The sequence below is a fragment of the Vigna unguiculata genome, chromosome 8 (genome assembly GCF_037176805.1).
Source record: "Vigna unguiculata cultivar grain cowpea cultivar isolate G323 ecotype 2 chromosome 8, ASM3717680v1, whole genome shotgun sequence".
In the NCBI taxonomy this organism is placed as follows: Eukaryota; Viridiplantae; Streptophyta; class Magnoliopsida; order Fabales; family Fabaceae; genus Vigna; species Vigna unguiculata.
In genome coordinates, this window is record NC_140799.1 from 1,416,885 (window position 1) to 1,429,453 (window position 12,569).

Genomic DNA, 12,569 nt, shown 5'->3' on the forward strand with positions numbered 1-12,569 from the left:
AAAAAACACAACTTTGATACAGGAAAACTTTTCTTGCAAATTCCGAATTCACAACCTTGAATTACAAATGTACTTTTACATAATTAAAGTGTTTGCATTATCTTTAAGTGAAAATAATGAAATATGAAAAAAAAAAACTTGTAAAATAGTAGAATATGAAAAAAAAAAAGTCTTCCATGTCATCATTTATCAGTGGACGGCGATTCAGGGGTCTCTGTTTTTCTTGTGTACAGTAGAAACCAGATAAGAAAAATCAACTCAGAAAAAAGGCCATGCAATTCCACGAAACTTCTAACATCAAATTTGACAATCATTTTTTGTTTTGCAATTCCTTGATTTGTTACTGTAATGAAGTGTATTATCCAAATTTCCAATCCAATAAAACCAAACCTCCATAACCACACACACCATAACTACCATTAACGCACTCCAACCTTTTTTTTTCAGAAAAAAAAATACACAGTGACACCCTCTTCTTCACTCTCTCTCTCTCAAACCTTCATTAATATCTTCGGTGAGTTAGAAACAAACTAAGACTTGTGGCCGTTGGGGGAACCATTAATGCACTATCCATTTTCTTCGCACTCATTTAATGTTTAGTTGCAAAAGCTTCACCTTTGTTTCGAAACCATCACCCCTTTTGGTCATGTAAAACACACCGCAACATTACTCAAACATACAACCTTAAACATGCCAAAGCCTTGTTTCATCCACGTTCGTGGGAGGGAATAAAAAAACAGAGACATTTTTCCCGATTGAAACATTGATGGATCCGTTTCGTGGGTTGTGTCGGAGTTCAGAAGAGACAGCGGAACAACAACATCTTGTGCAGGTAAACAAAAGTGAAAAAAAAAAAGAATTCTGGGTTGTGTGTAGAATTTGCTGAATTGAACTAAACTGGTGCATGCATGATGCAGATGAAGTCAAGTTCAGTTTAACACTCAGCGCATGGATCAACTGGTTCAGGTTAAGTAGGAGTCTCGAATTCAAGTTCTGGTTTGCCACTGTGTTTTGCCTTGAAAATCCAGAAGGAGAACTTTTGCAGTGACAGTAGTTTCTACTCGAGTGGAGCAGAATTTTCACTGCAGAGGAGATTTGTGAAATAAAGAAGTGGAGTTGAGTTTGTGAGAGTGAGTTTTAGGATTCATGGGAATGGGGGAAATTGCAGTGAGTGTGGTTTCAATGTTGTTGTTAATGGCTGGGTTAACAATGGGAATGCGTTTGAGTTCGACAACGGAATGGCACGCGTTAAGGGAGCTTCGATCGTCGTTGGGGATTAGGGCAAAGTATTGGCCCATAAAAGCAGAACCGTGCGGGAACTGGACCGGAGTTCATTGCCGGAACGGTCGAGTTGTGGGTATAAACGTGTCCGGTTTGAGGAGAACCCGGTCGGGTAGCCTTAACCCAAGTTTTGAAGTGGATTCTCTTGTGAATTTGACACTGTTAGAATCGTTTAATGCTTCTGGGTTTATGCTTAATGGGTCTATTCCTGAGTGGTTGGGTGAGAGAATGAAGGTGTTGGATGTACTTGACCTTAGGCTTTGTTCTGTAATGGGTTTGATTCCTTATTCAATTGGGGAGTTGAGTAGGTTGAAGGTTTTGGTGCTTTCAGGGAATGTTCTCACTGGTAAAATGCCTTCAACGCTTGGGAACCTCACAGGACTCACTGTTCTTGATCTCTCTAATAACACTCTTTCAGGGATTGTGCCTGCTTCTGTGACTCAACTTGGGAATCTCACAAGGCTCGATCTTTCTAACAATTACTTCTCTGGGACTGTTCCAGCTGAACTGGGTGCCCTTTCGAGTCTTCAAAACTTGAACCTTTCTGGGAATTCTTTCACTGGGTCGGTTCCCTCTCAACTGGGTAACCTTTCTAAGTTGGTTGAGATTGATCTTAGCAAGAATTTTCTGTCGGGTTCATTTTTTGGTAATTTGTCCTTTTCTCGGCTCTCGGCCCTGGAGGTTCTCATTCTCAGCGAGAATTCGTTTGATGGTGCTCTTCCTCATAATTTTAGCTCAACTCCCAGGTTGAGCTTTCTTGATGTGTCCAGTAACAACTTCACTGGGACACTGCAGAATTTCACAAGTTGGAATGATAACTCTGCTGGTGTTGCGTTCAATCTGTCAAATAACATGTTCTATGGACTTGTGAACACTTTACTGTACAAGTTTAAAAAAGTTGATTTGTCAAGTAATTATTTGGAAGGTGAGGTTCAAAGTGGTGGTAATGTTACTCTAGATAGAAATTGCCTACAAATGACTCCAAACCAGAGGAATTTGGAAGAGTGTAGAGATTTTTATGCTGCAAGAAATTTAACCTTTGCATTTGCAGAATCCAAGTCCAGCAGCAGAAGGGTGGTATTCATACTGGTAGGAATATTTGGTGGGCTTGGCTTTATTGCGGTGCTGACACTGGTCCTTGTGTTGGTTCTAAAACAATGTCACAGTCATAGAAGCTCAGAAGTTCAAAGGGGGACCAAAGAAGAGGGACCTATTGAGGAAGGGGAAAACCCTATACCTCCTAAGGATGCTGATTTTGTTACTGGCGTGGGAGAAGCATTTAGTTCTGAGCAAATTATCCGTTTAACTGGCAATTTTGCTGATGCAAATATCATTAAGCACGGCCATTCCGGGGTCCTCTTCTTGGGAGTCTTGGAGAGTGGAGCAACTGTGGTTGTCAAAAGGATAGATTTGAATTTATTTAAGAGAGAATCATATGTCGTGGAATTGAGACTATTAAGTAAGGTTTCACATGCAAGATTGGTCCCAATCCTTGGCCACTGCTTGGACAATGAGAATGAGAAATGCATAGTTTACAAATACATGCCAAACAGAGATTTGGCTACTTCTTTGCACAGAGTTAATGAGTCAGATGGTAAATTACAGTCCTTGGATTGGATCACGAGATTGAAAATTGCAATAGGAGCTGCTGAAGGCCTAGCTTACTTGCATGAGTGCAGCCCTCCCCTTGTCCACAGGTAACCAAATGCATTATAAATTGTTACAGTTCTCTCACTATGGTTATAAAAATATGAATCACGCCACAAAAATTGAGTTTGTCTGCAAAATATGGTTATAAATTGTTATCATTGTCACTGTTAACAGTGAGTAAAGTTAGGAAGTGTGAAAGAACTTTTGTAGTTCTGCAAATTACTAAAATTACACTCTTGATTTATGAAGGGATGTCCAAGCTAGCAGCATACTTCTTGATGATAAATTTGAAGTGCGACTTGGAAGTTTGAGCCAGGTTACCGCTCAAGGAGATGTTCAACAAGGAGTCATCTCAAGGGTTTTCAGCAAGCCACCGTAAGTTTTTGAATTAATAAAGCATAACTGTTTGATAATGAATGAATGAAAATCAAAGAGATATTGTTAGATTAGAGGGGTATACTCAGATGGTTGAGCAGAAGTGTTCAAAGAGATACTGTGATGATTTTTAAACATACTGAAGCTTAATGGTTGCAACATAATGGCCAGACAAATGATTTGATAGTACCTATGATTAGTATTTTTGTTGCTTTGTCTTGGTCATTTGACCTATTTAATTTAAATTTGCATGTGTTCTTAAGTCACTGAAAATTGATGTGTAAAAAAGATTGCATTCTGTTGCTAAGGATGCTTCTTGTAATCAAGGCGCACAGAGCACAAGCAAGCTTACAGAGTTATTACTGCATGCTGATTTTGTTGATATTGAAATTCATTCTCTTGTTCATATTTGTATCCAGAAAAGGTTGTAACGAACTGTTTATTTTCTTGTGTTTTGCAGATCTACTAGTGAAGGCGATCCTGGTGAGTAAAATTGGTTTAGCAATGTCTATTTAGTTTTTTATCAGATTGTTGATCCATTCATATTAAGCCAGAAACTTTATGCTGAAAATTGGTGCAGAGTAACATATTGACTTCAAGATTCATGGCTCTTTTGTTGTTTAAAACTGTAACAAGAGAAATCCTAAACCTTTTTTTTCATGGTGTGCAAATGAACAGGTAAATCATCAGTGACATGCACCTACGACGTGTACTGTTTCGGGAAGATTTTGCTGGAACTCATTACTGGCAACATTGAAGTGAGCAAGTCAGATGATGGAACAACAAAAGAGTGGTTAGAACAAACATTGCCGTACATCACTCTGTACGATAAAGAACGTGTGACTAAGATTGTTGACCCACAATTGATCGTGGATGAGGACCTATTGGAAGAGGTGTGGGCTATGGCAATTGTGGCTCATGCATGCTTGAATCCAAAGCCTTCAAAACGTCCTCCAATGAGACATGTTCTGAAAGCATTGGAAAATCCATTGAAGATTGTGAGAGAAGATAACATCAGCTCAGCAAGGTTGAGATCAAACTCTTCTAGGAAATCTTGGAGCACTGCGTTTTTTGGTAGCTGGAGACACAGTTCATCAGACAGTGTTGTTGCCACAACACATGCAAACAAAGAGAGTACCAGTGACACTAAAAAATCAAGAGTAGGTTCTCAAAGTAGTGGCAATGATCACTCATCTTCCAACAAAAGGTCATCCAATGAAATTTTTCCTGAACCATTGGAAGTGCAAGATGTGGAGGCTGGAGAAGCAGGGTAAGAACTTGTGAAAGATTTGATTTTTGTTTAGTCTGTGAGGTCTTTGGTTGGTGGTGCCATAGCAGTTGCTTCTTAGTAGCAGGTGAAACGCAGTACCTAGGCAGCATCCATTATGGTCCATTTTGAAGCAATGGAAAACCTTAAACTTAGTACTGCCAGTGTCAGTGATAGCCTTTTGTTTTCTGAAACTCAGATTAAGAGGTTTCAGTGAAATGTCTGCTATATGAGAGCTTCAAAAAACTGATTTTTTTTACTCATTCAAACAGCCCTCCAAGAATTGTGTGACAAAAATGTAAGATAATGAGAGGGTTTTCATTCTTGCGAGGAATTGGAAGTGGGAAAAAGGTTGTGTTACTCGTGCAGTTCATTGGTAGTTTGTATTTAGCATTGTAAATCTTATTGAGTTCTGTGGCATAATCCCTGATCTTGAAGTGTTCAAAGTGTGACATGATTGGTGGATAATTTTGTTCTTTACGTATGTGGTTAGAGGTTTAGTTATAGAAACCTCTGCAGTGTAATTCAAATCATAAACCAGTTTTTTAACTGTGTGTTGGTAAGCCAGAGAGATTCACAAGTTTGAACAAGCAACTGATTAGCTCCTTCTAGATTTTATCAACAACAAAACAAAAATGTTTTTTAGAGGGAGTCACGTGTTTTAAAGTTTAAGCATCATGTCACAAAAAAAATCCAACTATAGATCACTTAAAGTTTTTTAGTCTTCATAAAAAAAAATATCAATTCAAAATAATCGTGTATTTGTTCCCATCACTTTTCATTCAAATGGCTAACTTGAAGGACCTGTATCTATTTCCAATGTGTGTTAGATATAATTTAAATACTTGTATCTATTTATTTTTCACCATTTTCCTGTTCACTTGTATTTAACATTTTTACACTCTTTCTTGAATTCATCTTTCATTATGATAATTCATAATTAATCTCTACAACACAATTCACATTTATTAAAGAGACAAAAGATTTTGCTCACCAAAGATTCGGTATAAAATTCAAGTAAGAACAAAACATTTTTGTTTTGTTTTGAGAAATAACAATAATAACAGTAATTATAGTTGTTTGTAATTATTTGTAATTATCAGTAATAATAATGTTTAAGCACATTGGTTATTACCGTTGTTGATTAAGCGCTGACTACGTATAATCTACTCTGTGTCTCTGTATCAAACCTCATACGGATCGAAGCTCCGAGGAACATGTCCTCTGCCTAACCATGATACCTCAACCACTGACGCAACTTCGAACCCCTTTTGTGTCTTTGACTTCTCGTTTTCCATAATAACCATTCCCACGCTTCCCCTTTGTCAAAGTTTTTAACTTTCCCATTCGTCACTCTGAAACAGACATCATTTCTTCCACCAAGGCCACACCAACTAAACCTGTTCGTTTCAGTTCTCAGATTTGAGCAAGTGTTGTCGATTTCCGTTGTTTCACTCTTCACATTTTCATTTGTTGGACCCATAGACTTAGATCAGGAGGGTGGTGGTAGTTCAAGAGCTTGCATCGATCATTGGATTACAAAAATTTCGTTTTTTGGATTGAAGTATGGCCATAGCTAGGTTGGTTCGGCAAGCAAAACGCCCTCATGGATTGTGGGTGAAGATGGCAGCTGTGACTGTAATGGGTCTCTGTTTCATCTTTGTGTGGGGAGTGTTTTCTTCTTCTTCTTCCTCTGTCGTTTCCCAAAGGGAGAGTTTTGAGGACATTGCGGAACCCGTGTCTTCTTCTTCTTCTTCTTCTCACAAGCCGCAAAAGTTGAGAGATGAATCTAAAAAGGGTGGTGAGAGTGAGAAAAAGAGTAAGAGTAACGGTAATGGGTCTTCTCACTCTTCTGCCACGCGTCCTCACTCGGAACAACACAAGGGAAAGGACAGCAAGAAAGAGAAGAAACACGTGCAACATAAGGAGGACAAGGAGAAAGGGAATCATCAAGGGTCAGAGGAGCCTCAACCCCAACATGGTCAAGAAGAGAAAGAGAAAGAGAACGTGAAAGAGGAGGTGGAGGATGAAGAGGAGAAAGTGGATCGTGAGAGTGATGTTGATGTGGATGCTGATGGTGGCAGTGATTTGGCTGAATTCGTGGATAAGGATGATTCCTCCGAGGTGGTGGAAGATGTGGAGGAGTTTCGAAAAAAAAGCAAGGGAAAAATTAAGGGACCCTTGTTTGATCCAAATGCTAGCTATAGCTGGAAATTGTGTAGTTCTAGAAGCAAGCATAATTACATTCCCTGCATTGACATTGAAGTTGGTGGTGGTAAAGTAACAAGCTACCGGCACACAGAGAGGAGTTGCCCTAGGACACCCCTTATGTGTCTTGTTCCTCTTCCTCATGAAGGGTATGGATCTCCACTGCCTTGGCCTGAGAGCAAATTGAAGGTACATGAAAAACGCATAAAATCCTATTTTGGATTACTTATTGGTTTTGTGAGCATTTGAATCGAGATAAATATTTGGTTTTTGGGATACAAGATATCCGTTATTAGTTTATATTTATAGGTGTTTGTGGAGAAATTAGATGGGGTAGCTTATGAAAAGTCACAAGTTGATTTTTGATTCGTACTAAAAGATTGATTTTTTGTTGTTGTTGTCTTGTTTGTGTTTCTTTAGAAATTTATTCAAATTGGGACATAAGCTTAAATATCGGTGTCTTATGTTCTTGTTTCTCATGGTAACATCTTGTGTCAGTGCAGATATTGTATAAGAATGTTGCACACCCAAAACTAGCTGCTTACATAAAGAGGCATAGTTGGTTGATGGAGTCTGAAGAGTATCTTACTTTTCCCCAAAACCAATCTGAGTTCAAAGGAGGGATTCATCACTATCTTGAGTCCATTGAAGAGGTAAGTTTTCTACTAGGTTGTGCTATGTTTGGTACCTCTTAAGCATGAATTGATACATCGATGAAAACTATAAGAAGAGGAACTTCTGGAGTTTAATTTGTGAAACATGACAAACTCAGAACTACCTTAGTGACATTAGAGATTAGCTTGTTGGTAATTTGGTGGCTTAAATTTTTTCATTATACCTGGGATTCTCTGTTTGGGGGAACAGTGAATTGAGGGAAATTACAAGTTATGGTAGGTGTCTCCTTTTAACACTACCAAATTCATATGGTGTGTACTTCATGTAGTTAGATAATTTTGAGATCTAGATACCGGCTAGTTCAGTAAGCTTGACTCTTATTTTCCAAATGTTATGCCTTGAAAATCTGATGGAGGCAACCCCTTATTACAAAGGTTTATGAGAGAAGAAATAAGGGAAATGGGAATAAGGCTATTTGATGTTAGTTAGAAGTAGTTAAGAGTTAGTTAACATGTCAGTAGAGTTAAGAGTAAAAGAGGTTTGTATTGAAAAAGACATGGGGAGAGAAAGAGGGGTGTGGGAAATATATTACTGGGGAACCAGAGCTGTTCTTTTCTGTAATACCTTTCATATTTGAAATACACATTGTTCATTCTCTTCTGGAAAATTGATCTTTTCTTAGTTTCTTATCCAGGTTCCATAAAAATCATTGTGTTTTATTTTAGCACATAAAAAATTCAGCATTTTAATTTTGCATCATAGAAATATGTCAATTATTATGGCAACCCTGTGCTGCCATTGTCTCATTATTATTGCTTTACTTCCTATGTGGTTTAAACCTCTTCTCAAGTGCAATCCTGCTCGTGTTCTGTACAAGTGTGTAACTATACAACCTTACCCAACTCTCATGAGTCATGATCTCGTGCTTTGCAATTCTTTTATGTAAAACATGGCAATATAGAAAATACTTTCATGTATTGCCAATGTCAAGAACATTGGTTAATGATGGATTATTTCTGTTTCTGAAACAAAACTTATTTTAATTATGTTGAAGAGTCCACATCAACTAGAGATAAAGCCAAAATATTGTATATAAGTGAGAGCAAATCTCACCTTAGACATAAATTTCACTGTCTTAAAATGGTATCAAAGTCATTCAAAATCTATCCTAGTAAAGTTTGTTAGGCCTATCGTGTTACTCGCTATTAGGTTTCCCCTAGTCCAAAAACTTGAGATGTTCAACTCTTGGCGTGAAGGGGTGTGTTAAGGTCAAATTATAGTATATAAGTGAGTGTAAATCTCACTTACAAATCAATTTTGTAAGGTTGAGTTAGAGATAAATTCCACTTCTTTATGAATTTGATAAGATATTTTTGTGACATTCCATGTGTTTTAATACTCTTCTTCATGCTACAGCTTACTTAGCTTTAAGCCTGTTACAAATAAACCCTTTAATAAAAAAAGGAAACTACGTAGATTGAGATTGCAGAATGAAAGAGTTATATTATGCCAATTGGCAAGAAGGCTGAACTATATATCCTAACAATAGATATGATAAAATGAAAATGTATATGACACTAAAATTTCTAGGATTGTATTGTTATAGTTTGTTCAACAAGTTATTGAATAACTTTTGGGCTTTCTTTGTCATGTCAATTTTCAGCGCTTGGTTTTATTTGCATAACTATATATCTGTTTGTATATTCTATAATTGCATTGTGATGGTAATATTGATATTTGTTTATACCAGCTTACAAGTTTCAACTAAACAAAAAAGATTTTGTTACTCTTTATTTGTGTCATCTCGGCAACATTTTGATACTCATTCTGAACTCTATAGATGGTACCAGACATTGAATGGGGTAAAAACATTCGTGTTGTCCTGGACATTGGATGTACAGATTCAAGCTTTGCAGCTGCTCTCCTTGATAAGGAGGTTTTAACATTATCACTAGGATTGAAGAATGACCTAGTGGACTTGGCTCAGGTGGCGCTTGAACGGGGTTTTCCGGCAGTGATTAGTCCTTTCAATAGAAGGAGACTTCCTTTTCCAAGTCAAGTTTTTGATGCTATACATTGTGCAGGTTGCAGCATACCTTGGCATTCCAATGGTTTGTGTTCCTGTCTTCAGTTTCTTGTTTTTGGAAATAGTTTCTCCAAATTACATTTATTTGTTAGAAGAGCAGCTTGAAATTTCCCACTGTTTTTTCAGGTGGAAAACTACTATTGGAGATGAATAGGATTCTAAGACCTGGTGGATACTTTATTATGTCAACCAAACATGACAGCATTGAAGAAGAAGAAGGTTTGGTCTCATGCTTGATTCATAAGTGCCTTCATAAATGCTTGTATATCTGGCAATGCTTTGTGTATATATTAACCTTGCTCTGTATTTTTACATGACAAAAATTATGTCATAAAAGTGACAATTACATATCTTTTCTCTTCCAGCCATGACAACACTGACTGCATCTATTTGTTGGAATGTTCTGGCTCACAAAAGTGATGATGTTGGAGAAGTTGGAGTTAAAATATATCAGAAGCCTGAAGGAAACGACATATACGATCTGAGGAGGAAGAAGATTCCACCACTTTGCAAAGAAAATGAAAATCCTGATGCAGTTTGGTATCCTACTGTAAATATTATTTTGCTAAATTGATCTTCCAGCAGTATATCATTGCTTTCTACAATATGTTCCCAGTTACAATTTGTTTTTGTTTGGTGATGTACTATATTTATGGTTAAAACTTAGAATTGATCATTTGAGCTTCCAAACAAAGCTAGGAAAAGAAGATTATGATTGAACATTATGTTTAGACTTTACATGCTTGGGATACTTCCAAAACCAAACTCATCATTTGTGTGTTTGTGAATCTGTGTACTGCATTTCGTTGCTTGAGTTCATCACATGGTATGGCTTATTTCTAATCAGGTTAATCTCACTCATTAATTGGTAAATTTTCAATATTCTTTGAATAGGTATGTTCCCATGAAGACATGTTTGCACCCTATTCCATCTGGAATTGAACAACATGGGGCAGAGTGGCCTGAGGAATGGCCCAAGAGGCTTGAAACCTATCCTGATTGGGTGAACAACAAAGAGAAAGTGATTGCAGACACCAATCACTGGAATGCTGTTGTTAATAAGTCATATATCAGTGGATTAGGCATTAACTGGACAAGTATCCGGAATGTAATGGACATGAAATCCATCTATGGAGGGTATGCCAGAAAACCAGTTTGAATTTTGTACTCAATTTGAAAAAGTCCCTGTAGATATCATGGATAAGTTCCTTGCATCAATGACTGAGCTGCATTATTCTCTGATACATACTTAATGCATTTCTATTTTTTGTTCATTGCATGATTTCCTACATATGTTTGAAACACTGGCAAAAATGAATTCACAATTCTCCCTTGTAAATTCAGATTGGCTGTAGCTCTCTCTCAACAAAAGGTCTGGGTGATGAATGTAGTGCCTGTTCATGCACCTGATACACTTCCCATAATTTTTGAACGTGGGCTTATTGGTATGTACCATGATTGGTGTGAGTCATTTGGCACTTATCCAAGAACATACGACCTTCTGCATGCTGATCATTTGTTCTCACGGCTCAAAAACAGGTATTATTGGACAAAGTCTTGACATTTTGCGATGCATGCTTTTTCTCTAGATACTCAGGAGTGAACTTTAAACCTAACTCAACCCTAAAAATCAGCTTGTAAGCTCATCTTATCTTTAGAATAGACTTTGAATGGTTTTGATTCCATCTTAAAAGGTGAACTTTAAACCTAACTCACCCCACAAAACCAACTTGTAAGATGAAGTTTGAATCCACTTATATATTATAAGCTTGTCTCTAGTCGATGTGTGATCTCCATCGGTTTGTAGTGAAATTAGAAGTACTTATGACAGTTTTAGTGGTAAAACTACATGCTTAAGATCAGTTCCATGTTCTTGAAACAATTGTTTTGCAGGTGCAAGCAGCCTGTGTCCATTGTTGTTGAGATGGACCGTATAACAAGGCCAGGAGGTTGGACAATTATACGTGACAAAGTTGAAATTCTAAATCCTTTGGAAGAAATATTGAAAAGCATGCAGTGGGAGATTAGGATGACTTTTGCTCAGGATAAAGAGGGTATCTTGTGTGCACAGAAAACTTTGTGGAGGCCTTAAGTCTCTGTTATATGCAATTTTCTTCTTCTGTAACACATCCACCATAACCAAAAGTGCTGATATATCATTTGTTGTATTATTACCATCATCTTCCTTCTACCTGAAATCATATGAATGAAGGAGTTTTTACAGGCATCTTTCATGTAACAAATCCATTTTTTTGAACCATTGAGCATACTCAAGGGAATATATTCCATAACCAAAGTAGTATGAGGAGGATTCAAACCATAAATCACTAAACCAGACTACTACTTCTGTCAATTGATATTGATTCATCTCATGAATACATTATTGATCAATAATGTATTTACTTAATAGGTTCTTCTGAGATCTTAAAAAATTGACTATAAAGTTCATTAGAATTAATTTAAAGGAATTTGGTTCGATTAGTTTTACCAAATTTATAAGAAGGCACAAGTTATATATATATATATATTTATATATATATATATATATATATATATATATATATATATATATATATATATATATATAATGCTTCAAACATTCCATTGTAAAAATTTAATTCATTTTTAACATTGTTATAATTAAGTTCTTATAAGTTATTTGAATGGTTCAATTTTTTGAAATTTGGTGAAACAAAGAAGGAAGTGAGATTTGGATTTGAAAAAAAGAAGGAAAATTTGAATTGATAATTTAGACTGTTCATATAATTTAAATTTGTCGAAAATTTGTTTGTAATAACTTAAAAAAAAAAATATCAAATTGAAGTAAAAGAGTATAGAAAGATAAGAAATGGTCATGAATCATAGTAGTGAAACTAAACAGTGTAGTTAAGTTTGCAATTAATTATAATTAAATGTTTTGTACTTTTTTAAAACAATGACATTATATATATTAGTGTAAACACAGACGCAAATAGCGTCTGTGTGTACGTATTTTTTAAATATGAATTATATTATATTAGTAGATGATAATAGTATAATGTTATTAAGTTAATATATAAAATAAATGTATATTTATTAAAAATAAAA

At 36.2% G+C, this 12,569-nt stretch overlaps 2 protein-coding genes across 3 annotated transcripts; both read left to right on the top strand.

Moving 5' to 3' along the window:
• Positions 1 to 237: 237 nt before the first annotated feature.
• On the top strand, positions 238 to 5,019 carry LOC114194123 (putative LRR receptor-like serine/threonine-protein kinase At2g16250). Of its 2 annotated transcripts, XM_028084188.2 has the most exons (5): positions 238 to 832; positions 918 to 2,978; positions 3,181 to 3,306; positions 3,767 to 3,789; positions 3,985 to 5,019. In XM_028084188.2, the coding sequence occupies exons 2-5, from the start codon at positions 1,147 to 1,149 to the stop codon at positions 4,578 to 4,580; spliced, it is 2,577 nt and encodes an 858-aa protein (XP_027939989.1). In that variant the 5' UTR covers positions 238 to 832; positions 918 to 1,146; the 3' UTR covers positions 4,581 to 5,019. The 2 variants fall into 2 exon arrangements, with proteins under 2 accessions (XP_027939989.1, XP_027939990.1); XM_028084189.2 differs by having other exon boundaries at positions 238 to 2,978.
• A 715-nt stretch (positions 5,020 to 5,734) lies between these two features.
• On the top strand, positions 5,735 to 11,814 carry LOC114194124 (S-adenosyl-L-methionine-dependent methyltransferases superfamily protein). The gene is made up of 8 exons (XM_028084190.2): positions 5,735 to 6,970; positions 7,285 to 7,434; positions 9,237 to 9,507; positions 9,609 to 9,701; positions 9,848 to 10,022; positions 10,377 to 10,619; positions 10,827 to 11,021; positions 11,376 to 11,814. Exons 1-8 carry the CDS (start codon positions 6,140 to 6,142, stop codon positions 11,572 to 11,574), a joined length of 2,157 nt encoding a protein of 718 aa, XP_027939991.1. The 5' UTR covers positions 5,735 to 6,139; the 3' UTR covers positions 11,575 to 11,814.
• Positions 11,815 to 12,569: the final 755 nt, after the last annotated feature.